The following is a 21,822-nucleotide window of genomic DNA, read 5'->3' on the forward strand; positions in this document are numbered from 1 at the left end:
ATGAACTGATTCCAAGTATGATGAAATTATACTTTGTATTATCAGTACACTATGGAGATTTAGCAAAATCAAAGTCGAAGTAGAGATTGTTTGTTCCTTTTCAAAACGGCCTTTGAAACATGACAGAGCTGCTTGATTGCTAGGGACAACTTCCCCACTTTTGCTCTGCACTCATTTTGAAAAATATACCCACATATATTCTCAGTAGGTATAGAAAACCAACTCTACAGCTGACTGATGAGTTTCAGCTGAGGAAGGAGGCTTTTTTCTTGGGCCACAATCAGCACATCTGTCTAAGAAAATTAAAGCTGCCTTTGTTGCCTATAGCAACCTGAATCTTTCATGACTCGAATGTCTGGTGTCCTTCCCTGTCCCTAATGCTAGGGGGTACCCTAGCTCGCCCTGTTCCCCAGATTACTTCTGAAGGTGAAGATGCCAGGACCACGCACCTTGCCTTATCTCCTAAATCTGCCTTCTGTGTGTTCCCTTTGCCCACACAGGGAAGAGGGGCACTGCTGTGCACTGCAGTACACCAACCCGACGAACAAGGCAACGCGAACAGGGACATCGAAAAAATACCAGGCAAACAAATAATATTCACTCACATATAACAGAGGAATGCACCAGGGAGTGGAGGATGGTAAAAAACCAAAGTAGGAGAAGGAAAGCTAATTATCACACTTATAAGCCAAGAAACAGTCACTGGTAAACTTACCAAATGCCTTATCATATAACCACCAAGCTACTATCCTCATAGCTATGCAGCATAACCTAGCTCTGAATATGTGTTTCAGTCAGGAATAGGGAATATAGAGAATAGGAGTGGCTAACAATGCTCAGCTGAGAACCCAGACTCCCAGAGCTCCCAACATGGCCGATTAACCCCTGTACTGCTAAAATAAATTTACACTGTGAAGTGCTTCTTGTCAGAGCAGGAGTAGGAGCAATCAGACACTGTGGTATTCTGGTTCCTCTCTGTCACGGTAACCCTGTGACAGAATCCAATTTAAACTCTTTAAACTTGTAGGATGATTTGAAAGTTGCACTGTTAATGGTTGCTATAGTCGACAAGGCTAGTTGTACTCAGTTTTATTACGTCTATATTATGTTAAATCTATAGCAATTTAACTCCTCAAGAATGCAACCATTTTTCTATTTTTTCTGCTACCGATTATGAGCCATAGCTTTTTATTTTCTGTATTTTTTAATGACATTGAAAAACAGAACAAAAATTGTTTGTGTGGTGTAATTCCTTCATTGCTTTTTAGGTTTTGTTTTTAAGATGTTCAGGTGCAGTTAAATATTTATTCTTTGGATAATACTGTTAGGCCTCTTTCACACATCAGGTCTTCGCCGTCAGGCGCGATCCGGCACTTTTGACAAAAACCGGATCCGGCGAAATGCAATGCCGGATCCGGTTTCCCCCCCATTGACTTGCAGTTGCACCGGATGGCCATGCGTTTCATCCGGTTTTCGCCGGATCCGGCAATGTGTCGCAATCCGGCGTCTGGAAAAAACGGCTACTGTAACGTTTTTTGGCCGGATCCGGTTTTTTGGGTCTGAGCATGCTCAGTAGCTCTGCCCACAGCACACATATATAAAAGCATGACAGTGGGACCCTCAGCCACACCCAACATGCCACCCAAGACAGCAACCAGGCGCAGGAGAAGGCAGGCGACCACTGCAGCACCATCAGCACCACCACCACCCCAAATGGAGCAGCAAAGGGAACATGCTGAACAACAGGAGAGGAGTCCAGCAGCAGATGAGAGACGGTAATTATCAAATCCCCCATTCCTCAAAACTAGGGCCATGGAATATCAAGATATTCATTGGCCCTTTGTTTCTCTTTATTCAACAGCCGCCCAAGAGATGCAGCAGCAGCAGTGGCACCACTGGCAGCACTGGCAGCAGCAACAGCAGCAGCACCACCCACAGCCATGGAGTCTGGCCAGCAACATGACAGCACATCTTCTTCTGGGAGCCCTCCCTCGCATCGTCAGCGTTTGACGGTAAGTTTTTATTTCCAAAATCCATCATCTCTGTAATATATGTCTATTCATTGCCTTTTATTTCAAAACAGGAATCACAAGCTGAAGAGGAGCTCTCAGAAGAAGAAGGAAGGGGTGGACAGACACCTGGAGTGGGCTCACAATTGGTAAGTTTTTTGCATCAAACGCAGAAACACAACATCACACTACACACAACACATAGAAAACAATGTTCTGCAGACCACACACAGCAAACAAATGCCAACATCCAAACACATACATTTTTTTCTTTTCTTCTCTAGTCTTCCCAATCTGGTGCTCGGCCAAGAGGTCCTTGCAGTGCCTCCCAGGGTCGTCGGCGACAGCAACGCGGCGGTCACCAGCGTGTAAGTATAATATTTAAGTTAAATTTTGGTACACTTTTTATTTCATGTCTTAAGTGTGGTGACTAATTTTGCTATTTTTCGATTTTACTTTAACAGCCTTCACAGCATGCTCCCGACTCTGACGGTGAGGATGGAGGAATAGATGTGGACCACCTCATCAATCTCGTCAGAGAAAGGGAGCCGCTATGGAATATGGCTGACCGCCGCCATGCTGACCTGATTGTTACCCGACGACTCTGGGAGGAAATCTGTTCGCTCCTTGTGGCCCGCTGGGAGGACCTCGATGCTCGGGCCCAGATTAAAGAGCGTAAGTATATACAGTACCGGTTGCTTGATGTAAACCAGTGTTTCCCGAACTCCAGTCCTCGTGGTCCCCACGGATCATGTGTTCAGGATTTCTATTTACTATGGAAATCCTGAAAACATGACCCCTGGGGACCATGAACCACACCTTTTTCAGGTCTGTTGTGGAGCGCATGGAAACGCTCTCTCCTACCCAGCAGATGCATGTAATGCATTCATGCCACGGTGCTCTCCAGCACGTTACCTCCCAACCTCCTCCTCCCACCCCAGTAGTTCCTCAACCTGCACCTCCTCCAGCCACTTTCCATCCTCCCCCTCCTATTACATACCAGCCACCTCCCCAGTACCAGCAACCTCCCCAGTACCAGCAACCTCCCCAGTACCAGACATCTCCCCACTTCCAGCAACCTACCCCGTACCAAACTCCTTCCCCGTACCGAACTCCTCCCCATACAACTTTCCATCAACATCATCTGCTCCTACAGTCCCTGCCCAACCCTCCACTCCACCGCCCACCACCTCTTCTGCCTCCCACATGTCCACCCATTCTGTAGCTTTTTCCACACCTTCACCTCTAACTGTTCCTTCCCCACCACGATCCCAGTCCTCTCTCCACACTCCCAGTGTCGAAGTGTCCCGCAGCCCCTCCAGCAGTATTTCCACCCCACACTACACAGATTTGTAATGTGTGTTTTTTAATAATGGCCATTTGGTTTAAAACCTTGATTAAAAAAAGTTTTTTTCACTTTAAAAACATTTTACAAAAAAAAAAAAATATTTTAAATAAAAGTTAAATTATCGTTTTACAATGGTTGTCTGTCATTTCTTTCTGTGGCGAAATATGTTTTAAAAAAAAGGTTAAATACAAAGGTATTTCAAAGGTAAAAAGGTATTCAAAACCAGGTATATAACTGTGGGTAAATTTTTAGCTTTTTGCCACAGTTGTGTTCCTGGTTGTGTTTGAAGCAAAGTATTTCACCTAAAAAGTTGTGTTTATTGTTGGTGATTTCCTAACAATGTACACAACTTTTGTTAAAAGGTGAAATACTTTGCATAAAACACAACCAGGTACACACCTGTGGCCTAAAGGTAAAAATATTAAGACCATGACAAGATAGCCAACTTTGGTTGGCAAAGGTATATACTGTTGGTACAGAAGGTACACAAGTTTGGTTAAGGGCACAAATCTTTCACACTCTGTCATCCTGCCAGTGTACTCTGCCTTGAGGTGACATAAAGTATAGTGCAAAATTGTCCCTCATTACTGAAACTGTCACAGAACTTCTAGGTAATGTCATGGTAATCTTGCAAGGTGGTTTCTTCAGAGGTGTCCTCAATGGAAATGGGTTCCTTGCAGATAACAAAATCGTGGAGTACCACGCAAGCTTTGATCACCTCGTCCACAGTTTCTGTCTTGAGGTTGATCGCAGTCAATAGGACCCGCCATTTGGCTGTCAGAATACCAAAGGTACATTCAACCATTCTTCTTGCTCTTGTGAGGCGGTAATTAAAAATGCGTTTTGTTCTTGACAATCCTCTGCTACCGTACGGTTTCAAAAGGTGTTCTGACAGCTGGAAGGCTTCATCCCCTACACAGACAAATGGCATAGGTGGACCAGATGTTTGTGGCAGCGGTCTAGGGGGTGGGAACTGGAAGGTGTTTCCATACAGTTTACGCCCCATGGCAGACAGTTTGAAAACTTGAGAGTCATTGGAGCGGCCATAGGCCCCAATATCAACAGCAATAAATTTGTATTCCGCGTCAGCGATGGCCATGAGGACAATTGAAAAATATTTCTTGTAATTGAAATATTCCGATCCCTATCCGGCTGGCTTTACAATGCGGATATGTTTCCCGTCCACAGCGCCCAAGCAGTTTGGAAACTGACATATCTGTTGAAACTTTTCTGAAATTTCAATCCACCTCTCTGTTGTGGGCTCTGGTAAAAACTCTTCAGCTAAGGAGTCCCACAGTGCACGGCATGTGTACTTCACTATTCCAGATATGGTGGAAATCCCGAGTCTGTACTGGAAATGCAGTGACGAAAGGGATTCTCCAGTTGCAAGAAATCTGTGGGGAATTAAAAAACAATCAATTAGTTTAAAATCACAGCATTACATACCAAAACTCAGCTATAACACTTGGAGATACAAACTACCACCAACAAGATTGCAGTGAAAGTGTGCTCTGATGCGAGCATATCCAATAAATGTGGCTTACCTTAAAGTCACCATCAGACTCTCTGCGGGTGAAACAGAGAAGCGGCAATAGGTGTCCGATTTTCTTATGAGGTGTGCAATGCGCTCCACCAAGTAATCAAAATTCTCCATTTTCATCCGAACATATCCAAAAAATTTATCCGGGTTTCGTCTAAGGTCCATGCAGAGTGTAGAATAGACCCCACGCGTCATTCTCTTGGCTGTGATGGGGTGGATCCACAAACGTCGTCTACGATGCCTGATGCGCTGCTGTCTCGCTCTCTCCTTGTCCAGAACTATCACCCTCAAACGATTCGCCTCCGCTGTAAAATCCGCCAAATTCTTCAAAATATTTCCAATCACAACATCCATCTTCACCAGTAACTTGCTCTTCTCTCCAACCTGCACTTTCTCCTCTACACGCTATATATAGTTTTTCAGTAGCCAATCCCTTTCGGAAGGCCACAAGGGGCGATTTTAAAATCCGGATCCGGCGTAATCCGTCGAAAAACGGATCGAAAACCAGATGAACCGGATGAGACGGATCCGGTTTTGGCTGTCAAGCGCAAGACGGATCCGGCAGAAAACCGGATCCGGCAGAAAACCGGATCCGTCACATCCGGTTTTACAAAACATTTGCCGGATCCGGCGCTCCGGCACGACGCCGGAACGCGCCGAAAACCTGATGTGTGAAAGTAGCCTTATAGAGCTATCAAATTAATTTTTTTTTTATACTTTTCTATTTAAACTACATGGAACAAGCTGTAGTTTTTATTGGTAAGGTTGTGGGGTGTATATGACTTTTTGATGACTTTGGTAACATACTCCCATTCTTCCTTCTGTGCCAGTCTCCACTGTTTACTGATACGATATAGGCAACGTCTCTCTTCTCATGCTTTATGCCGTGTGCATTGCCCTGCCATTTCCAGTTATTGTATTGCTACAATCTTGGTGCATTTATTATTTGATTCACCTCTATTTATGACCCAGGTTTCTTGCTTTTTTATTATGCTTATTAAACATTGAATTTCCATTTGGATCCTGCCCTTGGATACCTAATATATTTGTTTTTCCATTGCATCTCTGCCAGATGTCCTGGACTTCAGCTATCCCCTGACTGTGCAATTAGTTCTGATTTTGTCTCCTGTTTTTCTGGTTCGGACCCGGATTATTTACATTTTTTCTCGACTCCCTGGCCAGCAGCTACTCTGTGAACACATCACAGTGGGCCCTGGACGAAAGGCCAGATCTCTGTACTGGGCTGAAAGGATAGAAGCATACAAAATAGATGATTGCAAGGCAAATGTTATTATCTCAAAAATACAATTTTTATTAGAAAAATTCATTTAAAAACCATAGTGGCAAAAAATGGGAAAGTGGGAAGGACAATACATTCACTGTCTACAATCACTCATAAACGCACAGAATCTGATTGGGGTTGGGCCCGTCCTGGCTCCGCCCACCCTCTAACGCCGACGCTTGTAGACGTCGCTGTTGACTAGGTAACACTGCCCGTCATATCCGAGCTGGAAGCGCTACTTCCGGTTGCGTGACATATTGGGCTGCGGCCGTGAGGTATAAATGATGTGGACACACCATCGGTAGCAGGCCCCTTGAGAAAGGAGCCTGAAACACGCGTCGGGTCGGGCGCGCAATCCCAGGTGGTAGCGTCATCTTCCTGTAGATACGCAGAGGTAATTGTACCCCACTTGTTTGGATATGGATCCTGTTTGGTTAGAATCTTATGGGTACATAGGTTATTGCCAGTGAGGTGGCGCTGTTCTTTTTTCATAGGTTGGAGCAGTAATATACTGGTGGAGTTTTCTACTTTGCTATGAGAAGATAAGATTTTCTGGTGGCAGATACTGCTCCTATGAGATATATTAATTATTTTGCTCCTCTAGTTATTTTTTATGCACTGTTAGCCCCTACAGACTTATGGTAGTCGCTGCCACTCTGGTTCTGTGCGTTTATGAGTGATTGTAGACAGTGAATGTATTGTCCTTCCCACTTTCCCATTTTTTTGGCATTATGGTTTTTAAATGAATTTTTCTAATAAAAATTGTATTTTTGAGAACATAATATTTGCCTTGTAATCATCTTTTTTGTATGCTTCTATGTAGTAATTGATGATAGGTTTCAGTAATCCATATACTCACATGGTCATGAATATTGACTAGGTGGTATACCATGTTGGTTTGTCTGACTGTTTGGTATTTGGGCTGAAAGGATGAATACCAGGGAACCCTTGGTACCTGCTAAGCAGAATAGCTAGCGCAAAGTCTGCCCATAGACACCTACTTGAGATGATTTATTCTTACCAACTTGATATTCCCTTTCTTATGTCATTCACCATGCACGGTGAATAATTTAATATTTTTCCTGTTTGGACCATCTATATATATAAGAATGAGTGTATGTATGTGTGTATGTACTGAGCCCCACCCACTCTGCATAGCCACAGGGAAAGGGCCCCTGGTCCAGGGACACCTGACAACAGTTGTGACACAGAGCTTGGTCTTACATACATTGCACACACAGCTCTGCTGCAAGGACCTTCTGATCCCATGTATACAAGGTTACTATACTTCCCCCAGTGATGTGATATAAGACCCTGCTCTGTGACACGAGCTGACACTTCTACTCCTGCTCCAGGATAGACCTGCGTCTGACTCCACCTACCAAGCACGTGACTGGTCACATGGTCGTGACATTATCACAGGTCCTTTAGCTGCCCAGGATCTCGCATCTACCAAGAGTTGAGGCAGGAAAGAGAGGAAAAAAGCAGCAGCAGGTGGCGTGGGGTGGTGCCATCCTCTCCAGAAGCAGTGATGGCCCTGCTCCAGAGTTTCACTCTGTCTGCGCTGATCACTGCCGCCAATGTGCTAATTGGGACATAAAGCCCAAAAACTCTCCGGACCCAGGATTGGATCTGTGCACCAGCTGCTGACCTGGCAGGAAGGAAGAAAGAAGAAAGCCACCACACACAGGCGGCACCCCCCGCTGTCAGTATGCGCTGGAGAAGAGCAGCAACATGAACACCAACATCATGGATGCCAGCAGGAAGAGGCGCAAACCCGTGCAGAAGGTGTAAGTCACACCAGTGCCCCACTACACGTCCCCACAGGCCTAATAGGGTTAACAGGAATGACCTGAGAGCGGGGCAGGCCACTGCTGGCATGGAGGGGATGGGGCAGTACTAGCATAGAGGGGACGGGGCAGTGCTGGCATGAAGGGGATGGGGCAGTGCTGTCTGCCCGGTCACACTCCCTGCCACTGTGTATATAAAAGCTGTGCTGCAGAAAAATGCTGTGTATAAAAGAGGAGCGTGAGGTGCAGGAGGAGGCTGTGTAAAAAGGATTAAGGCCCCTTAACTACCATTGTTATTTGTTATAACTACCCTGAGTTAGTGTTACTATGCCTGGGCGACGCCAAGCTCTTCAGCTTGATAGTTTTATATTTTTTGGTTTGTATAAATATTTTCGAGGAAATTACTACTCTATTTCTTTAATTTTATTAAAGGGGTTATCTGGGACTATTTTATTATTTTTTTACTATGGGCCTAAGAACTAACAGGCAGGGAATTGCTAACTACGTGCCCATTCTGCCTGCTGCCGACTCAGAGTGGTCTGACCGCTCCTGCCGGTGATTCTGCAGCTTCTGCTGAAATCACATTGACAGAGCAGCTGCTTCTCTTTAACTCTGCTCTGTTGACAAGGTGTGACTGCTGCTGTCATACTGACTGACAGTCAGCTACCGGCTGCCTAACTGCGGAGAGTCGGCAGTCATGCCCCATCGACAGAGCAGCCCGAAAGATCAAGATCTATTCTGTTGATGTGAAGCAGTAGTATCACTGGCAGGAGTGGTACGTGGCCTGGCATAGGGTAGAACAGACAAGTAGCTATCTATCAACTACCTGCCTGTTAGTTATTAGGCCCATAGCAAAAAATAAACTAGTCAAGGAAAACCTCTTTAATTGTTGGTACAAAGCACTGCTTATTGTGCATTGATCATTTTTGTAATTTACCTTTAAGTTGATTCATTTCTCAAACAAAATATAAAAGACATTAAAACAGAAGGTAAAGGAAGCTGGTCCCTAAGAATTATTTCAGGGAAGTCATATATCTCCGAAATATGCAGGCTTGAACATACATTAATCTCCAATGCTTGCTAAGGACCATTACACTTTTTATATTAACTATGAAAATACACTTGAAGAATTATTCTTCACTTTTGCTCTTGAAGCACTATTGTAATTAATCTTTTGAAAATGGGAATCTAAAAATATCTGATCCCTTCCTCACAGGAACTTATAAAAAAAGACTCTGAACACTGAAAAAACAAAACGAAAAGGTAACATTTTGAAGGACTTTCTTGAAACGTAGCACAGAGGTCTTTGTAATAAAACTTAATTTTCTCTTGTCATTGTCAATTAGATCATTTCATTAAATATGAAACATACATTGATTTGATATTATCATAAGCATTGAACAGATCTATTTTACCACAATAACCTTCCAAAAAATGTTCCCAGCTATGTTGTATAATCAAAAAATTATTTCCTGCTGAAGGGGTGTATTCCACAAAATGTACCTACACCCAAAAGGAGGCCATTTTGGAGTATTGTGAATTTGATTTTTTTCTGATTAATAATTGGATAATATGCAAATATTTTAAGATGAAGTTAGTAATAAATCTGTTGTGCTGCCCAGCCGTGTTTTCTAATGAAAACTGGTCCTACCTATGAAAAATTTGTCTCTACAAGATATAGATGAGGAACATAATTTAAAGAACTTGTAAGGGGTGTAGCTTTAAAAAAATGTTATTAAATTGATAGTTGCTGTATTATTATATAAAAAGGATGACAATGATTGTGTAATCATACATTACAATGACCGGCTAATCACATGCATGGATCTCCTCTTGGAACTGACTGGATATTTAATACAAGTGCTGGCAATCTGTGTATCATGCTGCAGAATATGTTGGCGTGTATAAGTAGGGATGAGTGAACTCGAACTGGCTACCCGACCTCAAACACGGACTACTAACTGTATGTCTGGTTTCCTGTTCGGGTTCATCATCCTAATAAAGCTTGTTGAAAGGCTTCAGCGCACACAATCAACAATCTTTAAGGCTGTGGGCGCTTCCAGTTCCATCACAGCCATGTCAAGTAATGGCATGGCTGTGATTGGCTGGCACAACGCCTGACTCTTTAAAATAAATAAATAATAATAATTTATAAAAAAACTTACAGTCCTGGTTTTGGCTTAGGCCTCTTTCACACATCCGGTTTTCGCCGTCAGGCGAGATCCGGCATGTGTGTGTTAAAACGGATCCGTTTTTTTTACCGCCGGATGCGTTTTTTTCTCATAGATCATAACATGCGCCAGATCGCGCCGCATGTGCCAGCGTTTGTTCCGTTTTTTGCCGGATCCGGCGAAAACATGGTTTCCGGCGGCCGAACAGAACGCATGCTGTAACGTTTTTTTGTCCGGCGTAAAAAGCCGGACAAACGTGGATGCGGCGCTCCCGGCACTGTGTCACAATGAAAACGAATGAGGACTTCCGGCCGCCGGATCAGTCTTTCGCCTGATCCGGCCACCGCTTTCCGGCATTTTCCCTCTGCCCATGCCCGGATCATGCCCATACAGAGCGCCGGAACTTCAGACGCATCTCTCTCTGATGCATCTGTTCTGGACCGCTTTCGGCACTCCGGCTTTTCGCCGCACGCCGCCAGAATAGCAAAAACGGATGTGTGAAAGTAGCCTTACAGATACTGAGGTAAAATACTGACTAAATACTGAACGTGTGAACGAGGCCTAAATCAGACTATATCCATTAAGTTTGACCAGAACAATGCAAGTCTGTGTGAAAATATGTCCATGTGAACAAGTGTCCGGCAGGGTCCAGTTGGTTTTTGTTTTCCACACAGACAGAGCAAGATTCAGAACCAAAAATCTTTTCCTCTTATCAATCGGACATGTGCTATCCGATTTCTAAATGGACAGCACACCGACTCATGTTATTCAAAAGGGCTAGCCACTCAGATGAACGATTTTTTTTCTCCATTCGAGTGTTCATGAGAAAAGCACACACTACTTTCATCGGATGAGACACACACATTCAAGTCTATGGGTATGAGAAATCCCCCGCAGCTCATCTGAGTGGCATCCGATTTTTACTGATAGTTTTCTATTAACCTAGGAAACTGGTATAAACCTGGGAAACTTTATGTGATCATGCGCATGTTTTAATGTAGTTTTATGAAAATGGATCTCACGGATGTGATAAACAGACCTGTAATGGCTCATAGATGAAAATTAGAAAAAAATCAACAGAGTTTTCTGGATGAAACTTGGACGATTTTTCAGACACTCGTCTGCAAGGGCCCTAAGGGTATGTACACACGGTAAGCATTTGCTGTAGAAATTTCTGCATAATTTCTTCATCTCCTGGCAGGAAAAAATGCTGTGTAAAATAGACATTTTTTAATGTGCTTTTTCCCAATTTTTGTTGGTTTTTACATGCATTTTTGGTACAGATTTTTTCCCCACTCATTAGTATAGGGGAAATCTGCAGCAAAAATGCCAACACCACATTCCAACAGTCAGTATGTGGTCAGTATTTTACCTCAGTATTTGGAAGCCAAAACCAGGCGTGGGTGATAAATACAGAAGTGGTGACGTGTTTCCACTATACTTTTCCTCTGATCGTTCCACTCTTGGACTTGGCTTATAAATATTGATGTAAAGTACTATACTTACGAAAGTGGTATTAAAAAGCACAAAAACAGGACAAGACTGCAACATGTGCATAGGCCCTAAAATTTGTAAATACAGAGGTTCAGCAACATTTCACAATCATATGCACTATCAGCTAGTTGCATGTCCGATTAGCAAGCCGCTTAAGCCCCTTCACAAGTCCGCTTAAAAACGTAAGCGTGAGATTTTCCCTTTTTACTATCCGTGTGGTTTTCTGTTGGCCATTCATGTATACGTGTATACCATCCGTGTTTTCCATCCATATGTACGTGTGTGCTCTCCACGTGTATCATCCATGTGCCATCCATGTGTACCATGCATGTGACACATGCCGGAATAGAACGCAGATTTTTATATGCTAAAGATGTGTAAAGATATAGACAGATCGATGATAGATAGATAAATAGATATTCATAATTAGTGCCTTGCGGGTTTAGCTTACTGTACATCTTTTAACCTAATAAATAAATGAAAAAAATGACCTGGGGTCCCCTCCATTTTGATAACCATCAAAAGCAAAGCAGACAGCTATGAGCTGATATTATCAGGCTGGGAAGGTCCATGGTTATTGGGCCCTTCCCAGCCTAAAAATACCAGCCCTCAGCCACCCCAGAAGTGGAGCATCACATGAGATGCTCCAATTCTGGCGCTTTGTTCGGCTCTTCCCCATGCCGTTGTGCGGTGGCAATCGGGGTAATGTGCTTGGGGTTGATGTCAGCTGTGAATTGTGCAAAAACAAAGCTGACATCAAGTCCTGATGTTAGTAATGGAGAGGTCTCTATCAGACACCCCCATTACTAACCCAGTAATAAAAAGAAAAATACATGAACTGGTGTCGTACATGAGGGGAGATATGTGTCACAAAGATTGCTTTCCTGTGTAATGTAAAAGCCATAAGTGTTTTCTCCAGCATGATATGTGCTGAGAGCAATCCAGTCGCTATATGGGCATGGCTTTTGTGGTGGATAGGTCAGAGATGGGTGGGACGCCTACCCACTATACCTCCACCTCCAGGGTGTGGCTGGAGTTAATTGTCCAGCCAGTTTTTTTTTCCTGGGTCTATGTGTGTGAATGAAAGCAAGCCTCCTGATTGCTAGCTCCAGTGAGAGCTGCCCTATGTGTTGTCCCAGAGGACCTGAGCAGGACGGTTTATGAGCTATTTATTTTCATTTGAGCCGGACAGGCTGTTTTTTTTCTGCTACCATTTTATTTTTTGGTTTATGAGGCAATTAACCACCGAAAGACTTTAACCCCTTGCTGACGGGATAGTACATCAGCAGTCAGACTCCCCTGCTTTGAGGTGGGCTTCAGCGGTGAGCCCACCTCAAAGCCGTGACATGTCAGCTGTTATAAACAGCTGACATGTGCCTGCAATAGGTGCGGGCGGATTGCGATTCCGCCCGCGCCTATTGCAGGCACATGTCAGCTGTTAACTAGTTAAATCCCGCTGTCAAGCGCTGACAGTGGGCATTTAAGTAGAGCTTCTGGCCGCCGGGCCGGATGTGAGCTCATTGCCGACCCCCTTCACATGATCGGGGTCGGCGACGCGTTGCCTGAACAACCAGAGGTCTCATAGAGATCTCTATGATTGTTGCAGGCAGAACGCTTTGAGCGCTGCCCGGTGGCCGGCGCTCAAAGCATTGCAGTAAATCTGCTACATATGGGCGATCTGCTCATAACCCATATGAAACAGAGCCGATCGGGTTGTGCATGCTTCAAGCCTCCTGTGGAGGCTATTGAAGCATGCCAAAAGTAAAAAAAAAAAATGTTAAAAAAAAAACTAAAAGTTCAAATCGCCCCCCTTTTGCCCCAATCAAAATAAAACTATTAAAAAAAATAACACATACACATATTAGGTATTGCCGCGTTTAGATTCGCCCGATCAATAAAAAAAAAGCATTAACCCGATCGCTAAACGGCATAGCGAGAAAAAAAACACCAGAATTACGTTTTTTTGGTCGCCGCGACATTGCATTAAAATGCAATAACGGGCGATCAAAAGAACGTATCTGCACATAAGTGGTATCATTAAAAACTTCACTTCGGCCCGCAAAAAATAAGCCCTCACCCAACCCCTGGACCCCAGATCGCGAAAAATGAAGATGCTACGGATCTTGGAAAATTGCGCTTTTTTTTTTTTTAGCAAACTTTGGAATTTTTTTTGCAACTTCACCGCACTTGGAGTTTTTTTTCTCATTTTCGTGTATACGACATGCTAAAACCAATGATGTCGTTCAAAAGCACAACTCGTCTCACAAAAAATAAGCCCTCACATGGCCATATTGACAGAAAAATAAAAAAGTTATGGCTCTGGGAAGGAGGGGAGCGAAAAAAGAAAACGAAAAATCGAAAAAAGCTCAGGTCATGTAGGGGTTAACCACTCGTGTGCCTGAGTCCACCTTGAGGAGCAGCTAAATGTGTCAACCCCTCACGCTATCTATCTATCTAGCTTTCCACATCTTTAACACATAAAAATCTGTAATTTTTATTCTGCATTCTATTCTGGTACATGTCACACAGATGTCCTCCATGTGCTGTATGTGTCTACACGGACCCATTGGCCATTGTCATCCATGCTGCCAGAGAAAAACGGATATGTCTACGTGTGAGTCATGCGGAAACATGGTCCATATGAAGACACGTAAAAGTGCGCCGCCCCATAGGTTATAATAGGTACACGTGGATACGTGCCTCCGGTACATGTAAAAACAGATGCTACACGTACTGGGGACATGTACATGTGAAGGGGGTTTAAGGCAATATTTGCAGGGCAAGTGCTAGATAGACAATTCCTCTGCAAGCTGCCCACCAACCTACAGCCTTTTTACAACCATGTTGTTTTGCTTGAAGTTTTGTTGTATAGTTTAATTATAAATATAGGAATGATGGTCATCTGCTGCTTGTCACAGTGTATCAGCTTTTTTCCGTCATTTACATTTAGTATATTATTAAAATCCATATTTTCAATTCCGCTTGGTGAGTGCTGGCTGTAATGAGCAAAATGTAATAATTCTGTCTTAATGAGAATTATATTGAACTCTGATTTAATAGGAATATCTACTGTAGCCATAATAGCATTGTCACGTACATCAATGCTGCACTAATTTAATACACATGTGATATACAGTTTAATAAAGGCCGACAATTAATTTCCTAAAGATCCAGTGATTTAAGTGGCAATTAGTTAGACGCTTGATGTAACATGTAAGCGCCTTGCATAGCTAGTACTTTAAATATAACTATAAATAATAAGGAGCCTCCGATATAAATATGTAGTAATATTGATAATGAGATATCCTTCTTTATAACCTAAGGTCTGAGCCTGTAAATCAGGGCGGGTCAGGACTGTGATGAATTGCGCCAATCTTCCAAAGTTCAACATTCTAAGTAAACACAAAACGAAACGGGAAAAGGATAAAATTCTTCGTGACATTCTCTAATAAGTCATTTCACAGAAGTAAAAGGTGTTAAAGCGTCAGAATTAATCTAATGTATCTCCTTGTGTTGTGGACCTTCCTACTTATCCACACATGGAACATGACTAAATGACGGCTCGGTGTACGGTCTCCCCCCTTGTACCTGCTCCAGCAGTAGGGTCTTCTTCTGGTTTTTAGCTAAGTGATATGCAGTGAAGGAACCCTGGATTCCAGCTCCTAACACAATGCAGTCAAATACGGCGCTGCTAGGCACAGCCATGTTTACTTGCTTCTTCACAGTGAGGAGGATATCCAGCCCAGGCCATAGGCCCCCTCTGCTCTGACTCCACCAGGAGGAGGGAGCATAGACCTTCCTTAAAGCAGAAATATCCAGTTACTGTTGCAACATGTGTTCTATGCACTGAATGACTTGTCACACTGTTGCAGTTCTATGCACTTTGAATCTTTTCCAGGCTTGTATTGCTGCCATTAATCAATCACTATGGAAAATTCTGCAAATGGTTACACAGATTAATGCACTTTGTTATACTCTGTCAGGCACCTCCAAAATACTATATACGAACACACTTTCAGAGATATTGGATCTCTGTACCAGAAGGTACGATAGTCTAAATTTAAAAAAAAAAAAAAAAAAAAAAATTCCAAAGTTTATTCACCATTTCAATACATTTAAAAAGAGGAAATGTAAAAAAAAAAAAGCATAAGATATCACCATAAGCAGCCCAGAGAAAACCAGAATCCGGTACATATCACATTGGTGGCTTCAAAAATGTGGTAGAACAATAATTCACAATTTGACAATTCTATGATTTAATCCATTAGTAAAGTACAAACAGTGCTGAAAAGATACATCGTTCACTGTGGTAAAGGTCCTGTTTGGTCAAACAGCAATGAAAATGATAAACTGTAAAGCGCTGCGGAATATGTTGGCGCTATATAAAGAATATTATCATTATTTATTATTATTATGGTAAGATGCTGGAAGTACAGTCTGGACAGGAATTGGTATCGTAAATGGTTTTCAAGGTGTAAAAAGTTCCATGTGCAAATTGTCGGACAGAAATAGCAATAGGGATCTGTGTATCACAGTAATAGGTGTAAGTGCCTTTGTTTAGCAGAGCCCTAAAAGGTTCAATGCTATTTATTCTTCTGTCCAACAGTAGGTAATGGAGCACAAGGAATGATCAAATCGTCAATAATATGCCAAATGTAACTTACTATAGTGCAGAGCAGAAGACCCACGTGGACTCGGGCTGCCACCCGGACGCCGCCGTTTCGCCTTGGCTTCTTTGAAAGGGGCCTACAATGCTATAAAAGCTACTTTTAAGCCAGAGTTCTACTGTAGTTAATTATTAAATAAGTCAGAAACTAGAGCCAATCTGGCAAAACCAAAGTCATATTCTTATTCGGCACCATAAACTTAATATAAAAACATTTAGATTTAATTGGCACAGAAATCACTGTATACCAGCTTTACTGAAAGTGTCTATAAATACATAATTTGTGTTGCCTAAATGTCAGGCCAATGTCTACATAGAGAAGAGTGGATCGAGCCGCGGATGATCAACTTGGAGTTGAATTTTCTCAAATTCTCAGGTTCCCGTGAATTTGAGCAATGTGCAATTTGATTTGTGAAGATTGCAAAACTAAGTAAATACCCATTACCGATGCTCCTATTTTTAATAAAACAAAAATCAAACTCATTTTACCATCTCACTCTTCTTTCAGCGGCATGTGGTTGGGCACAGACAGCACGGTGCTGTGACCTCATTGCCTTGACTTACATCCTCGGCGCACTCCCGAACTCCGCTTGAACATAGTAAACAGCCTGTGATTTATCAGAGTAAGTGATGGAAAAGGCAAACAAGGGCTCCCTTCTCCACCAGCTTTTCACTGTGTCCATGTCTTGAAAATGTGGACACAGTTAATAGCACTTTCTGCCCAGGGTTCAGAGAGGGTCTCTTTCTCTTCGGGGCCCAGTTGTGGACACACCCTCTGTGACATAATCTTTATGCCACTGGTCAAATGATAGGATATTGAGAGCAAATTAAAATGCTCTTACTCCCCTGATAATATGATCATTTAGGGTACTGAAAACAATTCAGAATAGCAGCGTTTTGGACACAGCTCATCTGCGCTGCGTCCAAAACCTTGTGTACTAGACTACAAGCACAGTGGATGGGATTTCTATAAATCCCATGCCCACTGTGTTTCTATTTGATGCTGTGTAAACTCACCCATAGTGTGGGCTTACAAGCTGCAGCATGTCAATTATTTGCAGCAGAGACTCTAGTGTCCGCACCGTAGTCTCACCCATAGCAATTCATTACATGAAGTAAATCCTCATTGCTCAATGAACACATGCACATTTAGCTGCGTGATCTGAATGCAGCGTTTTAGATGCAGCGAAAATACACTGCTTCTAAAACGCTGCTTTATACTATCAATAGAGGAGAAGCTCATGCAGGCTGTCAGCCCTGCAGAAATATAAAGGGCTGTGCAAGCCAAAAGAAAGTGTCTGAATCATGGCTGGCTAGTAGTGATGGGCGAGCACTAAAATGCTTGGGTGCTCGTTGCTCAGGTCGAGCAAATTGGAATGCTCGGGTGCTCGACCCACTCAACGAGCCCAATGTAAGTCTATGGGAAACGCGAGCATTTTTCCAGCTGACCCCCCGGCGGTCTGCAGAGGGACTAGAAATAGCGGAAATCGATGGAAACAGTACTCAAAATGACATGGGAAGACCCCTGGAAGCATTTCTGACTCCCAGGTCACTGCTGTGAACAATGTTGTCAGAGTCTTACGCCACTTTTACAGACTCACAATAAAACATACAAAAACAAAAAGGATTTTCCAGCAAAATGTTAAGGAACAGCCTTTCCAAGGTAATGACTTGTATATGAGGCAAAAGAAATAACCAAAAACAAAAATGCTCCTCCACACCTTGGGCTATGTTCACATATAGCGGTTTTCATGCGTTTTTGAACTTTAGAATTGCATTCAACCAAGACAAATGCATTCACTGGGAAATGTCATTTTAAAGGGAACCTGTCACCTCGTTTTGCCTTTTGGGGCTTATCTATAGCATTCTGTGATGCTGTAGATAAACCCCCAGTCTGACTTGAAAGAGTAGAAAAATAAGTTTTATTACACTCACCCAGGGGAAGTCCGGTCCTATGGGTGTCGCAGGTCCTGGGTCCGGTGCCTCCCATCTTCATGCGATGTCATCATTCTGCTTGTTTTGTGATGCGCTCCTGCTCAGGCGTACTGATCTGCCCTGTTGAGGACAGAACAAAGTACTGCAGTGCGCAAGCGTTGGGCCTCTCTGACCTTTCCCAGCCTCTGCGCACTGCAGTACTTTGCTCAGCCCTCAACAGGGCAGATCAGTACACCTGCGCAGGAGTGCGGCACAAAGCAAGCAGGATGACGACATTGCATGAAGATGGGAGGCACCGGACCTGTGACCTGCGACACCCATCGGACTGGACCGCCCCCCGGGTGAGTGTAATAAAACTTGTTTTTCTTCTATTTCAGGTCGGACCGGGGGCTTATTTACAGCATTCTAGAATGGGGCAGTACCAGAAGGCCCTTGTTGTGGAATTATTGAAAAAAAATTCCCATCTGAGAACAATGGCGGCAGAGGTTACAGTTCGTTGGACAACCAAGGAGTACAGGTGAGACAGACAAAACTCCAATCCAGCAGAGGCAGGGGGACACTGTCAAAGTTTAGGGAGAGTTTTCTCAGAGCCTCCCATTGAACAGGCCCTGAGGCTCGGTGTAATTTCACAAGGAGTGCAAAATTTGGGAAGATGCTGAGGGAGTACCTTGCTGACTGTACCAATGTCCTTCGCGATTCCTCTGTGCCTTATAATTATTGGGTATCCAAGCTGGACACGTGGTATTAACTGGCTCTCTATGCATTGGAGGTCCTGGCCTTCCCTGCCACTAGCGTTTTGTCAGAGCGGGTTTTTAGTGCCGATGGTGGAATTATAACTGATAAGCGCATCCGCCTGTCAACTGAAAATGCAGACACGCTGACTCTTATAAAAATGAACAAGGGCTGGATTGGGCCAGATTTCTCAATGGAATGCCCTCACTCACCAGGGCCGTGGGGTACTCGGTACCGGGCCGGTTGATCTTCTCAATGGGGGGTTGTCACGGCAGCAGTGACCCGGTCCATGGCCCTGGAGCTCCATTACAAAAGGGGTTGTTTCAGTGTGCTTATGGTCAGAGGCGTATCTAGGCTCTCTGGCACCCGGGGCAAGAATTCGGTTTGGCGCCCCCCCCCCCCCCAAGTACATATGCGACTTGAACGCTTAGCCATGTACCCACGAGCTGCTCCTCCTAATGCTCTCAATGTTCAGTAAAAAACTGAGAGAAGCAGGAGGAGAAGCTCGTTGTCAAGTATGAAAATCGCACATGAGTGAAGTGTCCATGTGATGACTACTGGAACCTGCAGCGCTGAATCCTGACATTGCAGCTTCTGAATTCTCACAACGAATGCACTGCACACATTTAGGATTCTCCCTTGCCGATGTACAGTCATGTCAGCACAAGTATGTGATTTATATACTTCTGGCCACATTCCGACTAGACGTGCCCGGCCTCGCTCCGTTCACTTTCATTGAGTGAGGCCACACATGTCTAGTCAGCATATGACCGCATGGATGTAAATTACCGGCATGAGAGAATCCTAACAGCGTTCAGTGAGCACTGTGAGAATTCAGACGTCTGCAGTCACATAGAATGACTGCAGACTCCGTACAAACCTGGACAACCCCCTTAATGTTCCTAACAAATAAAAACATGAGAATTAGTCAGTATCACAAATAACATTTACATCCAAGTACCTTATAGATGACGTCGTCTCTGCAGTCAGTCTCCTTTTCTTCTAGACCCCATGATGAGTTTTCTCATCCACAGCCGTCTCTGTAGACTTCCATCTTCTCCGGTCTTCTGCAGCAAATCTCCACACGACGCCCTTAAAGATAGAAGTGTCATTATAATGCTCCTAAATAAAAAATGTCTGCAATATACTGTCTCCTCACACTATTCCCCTCCCTCCTCATACTGTCTCCTCTAACATCCCACCTGTTCACCATACTGTCTCCTCATATATTTACCCCCTCACTCTCTATACTGTCTGCTCACACATATCCCCGACTCCCCATACTGTGTCCACTTACATTAACCCATTCGCTCCCCATACTGTCTGCACCAATCCCCCATACTGTTTCCTCATACATACTCTTTATTTTGTGTCCTCAAATCTCCCCACACATTAAATCCCCCCATCCCCCACATACATTAAGTACCCCCATCCCCATTCCAAATCCCCCCACACATTAACCCAATCCCCACTCATTAACCCCCATAGGCACTTCAAATACCCCCACACATTAACCCCAACCCCACTCATTAACGCCCCCATACATTAACCCCCATCCCCATTCATTAACCCCCGCACACATTAACCCAATCCCCACTCATTAACCCCATCACCACTCCAAATCCCCCCACACATTAAATAACCATCTGCACTCCAAATACCCCCACACATTAACCCCCATCCCCATTCATTAACCCCCACACACATTAACCCCCATCCCCACTCATTAACGCCCCCACACATTAATCCCCATCCCCATTCATTAACGCCCCGCACACATTAACCCAATCCCCACTCATTAACCCCGCACACATTAACCCAATCCCCACTCATTAACCCCCATCACATTAAATAACCCCCATCTCCACTCCAAATCCCCCCACACATTAACCCCATGGCATCCCCACTCATTAACCCCCATCCCCACTCTAAATACCCCCACACATTAACCCCATGGCATCCCCACTCATTAACCCCCATCCCCACTCTAAATACCCCCACACATTAACCCCATGGCATCCCCACTCATTAACCCCCATCCCCACTCTAAATACAGCTGACAGCTGACACAGAGAACCGCCGACTCTCAGGCGGGGGCGGCAGAACGCAGCCGCCAGGGAGGACACTGCGGACCGCTGCATTAGGCGGCCCGATTGCGCCCCCCTGCTGGCTGTGCCCGGGGCAACTGCCCCGGCTGCCCCCCCCTAGATACGCCACTGATTATGGTGGTGAAAGTTTATAAGTGATTCGTGACGCCACCTGTGGTGTTCGGCAATGAAGATGTAAGCCGACGCTGAAGACAGATCCTCTGGGACAGATGGTGTGGCGCAGCAATGATGTTATAGCCCTCCACAGGCAGGGCTGTAGTCCCAGGGCAGAGTAGGTGAAGTGACACTTAGATGGTGTAGTGTCGGGCGCAAGGGATGTAGCAGTGCTGGACGGGTTGGCGCCGGAATAAGTGGAGGACACCAGGGCATGTAGTTCCAAAGCTTTACTCACAGTCTGTTGCAGGTACAGGTGCCCGCATCCGTGCAGTGTCCTCCGGGTCAGGAGCTCAGCCAACTTCCAGGCAGGATGAAGTACTCCTTTCAAACACTCCACCAACATATGTGCCTTTTCTGAACATCTCCCTCTTAGCGCCTTTGAGTGAAGTACTCTAAGTACTGAGTTACACTGGAATTCCTCCTGTCAGATGTTCTTATGAAATCTACTTGTACGGCAGACAGCTGTAGCCTACTTCGGGGACTCCTTCTACCTAGTCCCGGCTCACTATCGTTGCTGTTGTGCCCCCAAGTCTTGTGTGGGAATAAAGTGGTCACTACTTCTATTCCTCCGGTGTCTGCTGCAGGACCATT

At 44.3% G+C, this 21,822-nt stretch overlaps 1 protein-coding gene across 2 annotated transcripts in view; it reads right to left on the reverse strand.

The window, feature by feature from the left end:
- Positions 1-21,822, reverse strand: part of PIPOX (pipecolic acid and sarcosine oxidase) — a 139,545-nt gene that overhangs the window by 58,020 nt on the left and 59,703 nt on the right. Inside the window, exon 1 of one of the 2 annotated variants that reach the window (XM_073565482.1) lies at positions 15,223-15,417. The exons of the other annotated variant lie outside the window; for it this stretch is intronic. Coding sequence (XP_073421583.1) covers positions 15,223-15,339 — 117 coding nt within the window. The 5' untranslated portion in view covers positions 15,340-15,417. Of the gene's footprint in view, positions 1-15,222; positions 15,418-21,822 lie in introns of those variants that run through there. 2 annotated transcript variants of the gene reach the window in all.

Source organism: Dendrobates tinctorius, unplaced genomic scaffold (assembly GCF_039654945.1).
Source record: "Dendrobates tinctorius isolate UK_male_01 unplaced genomic scaffold, ASM3965494v1 ptg000016l, whole genome shotgun sequence".
In the NCBI taxonomy this organism is placed as follows: Eukaryota; Metazoa; Chordata; class Amphibia; order Anura; family Dendrobatidae; genus Dendrobates; species Dendrobates tinctorius.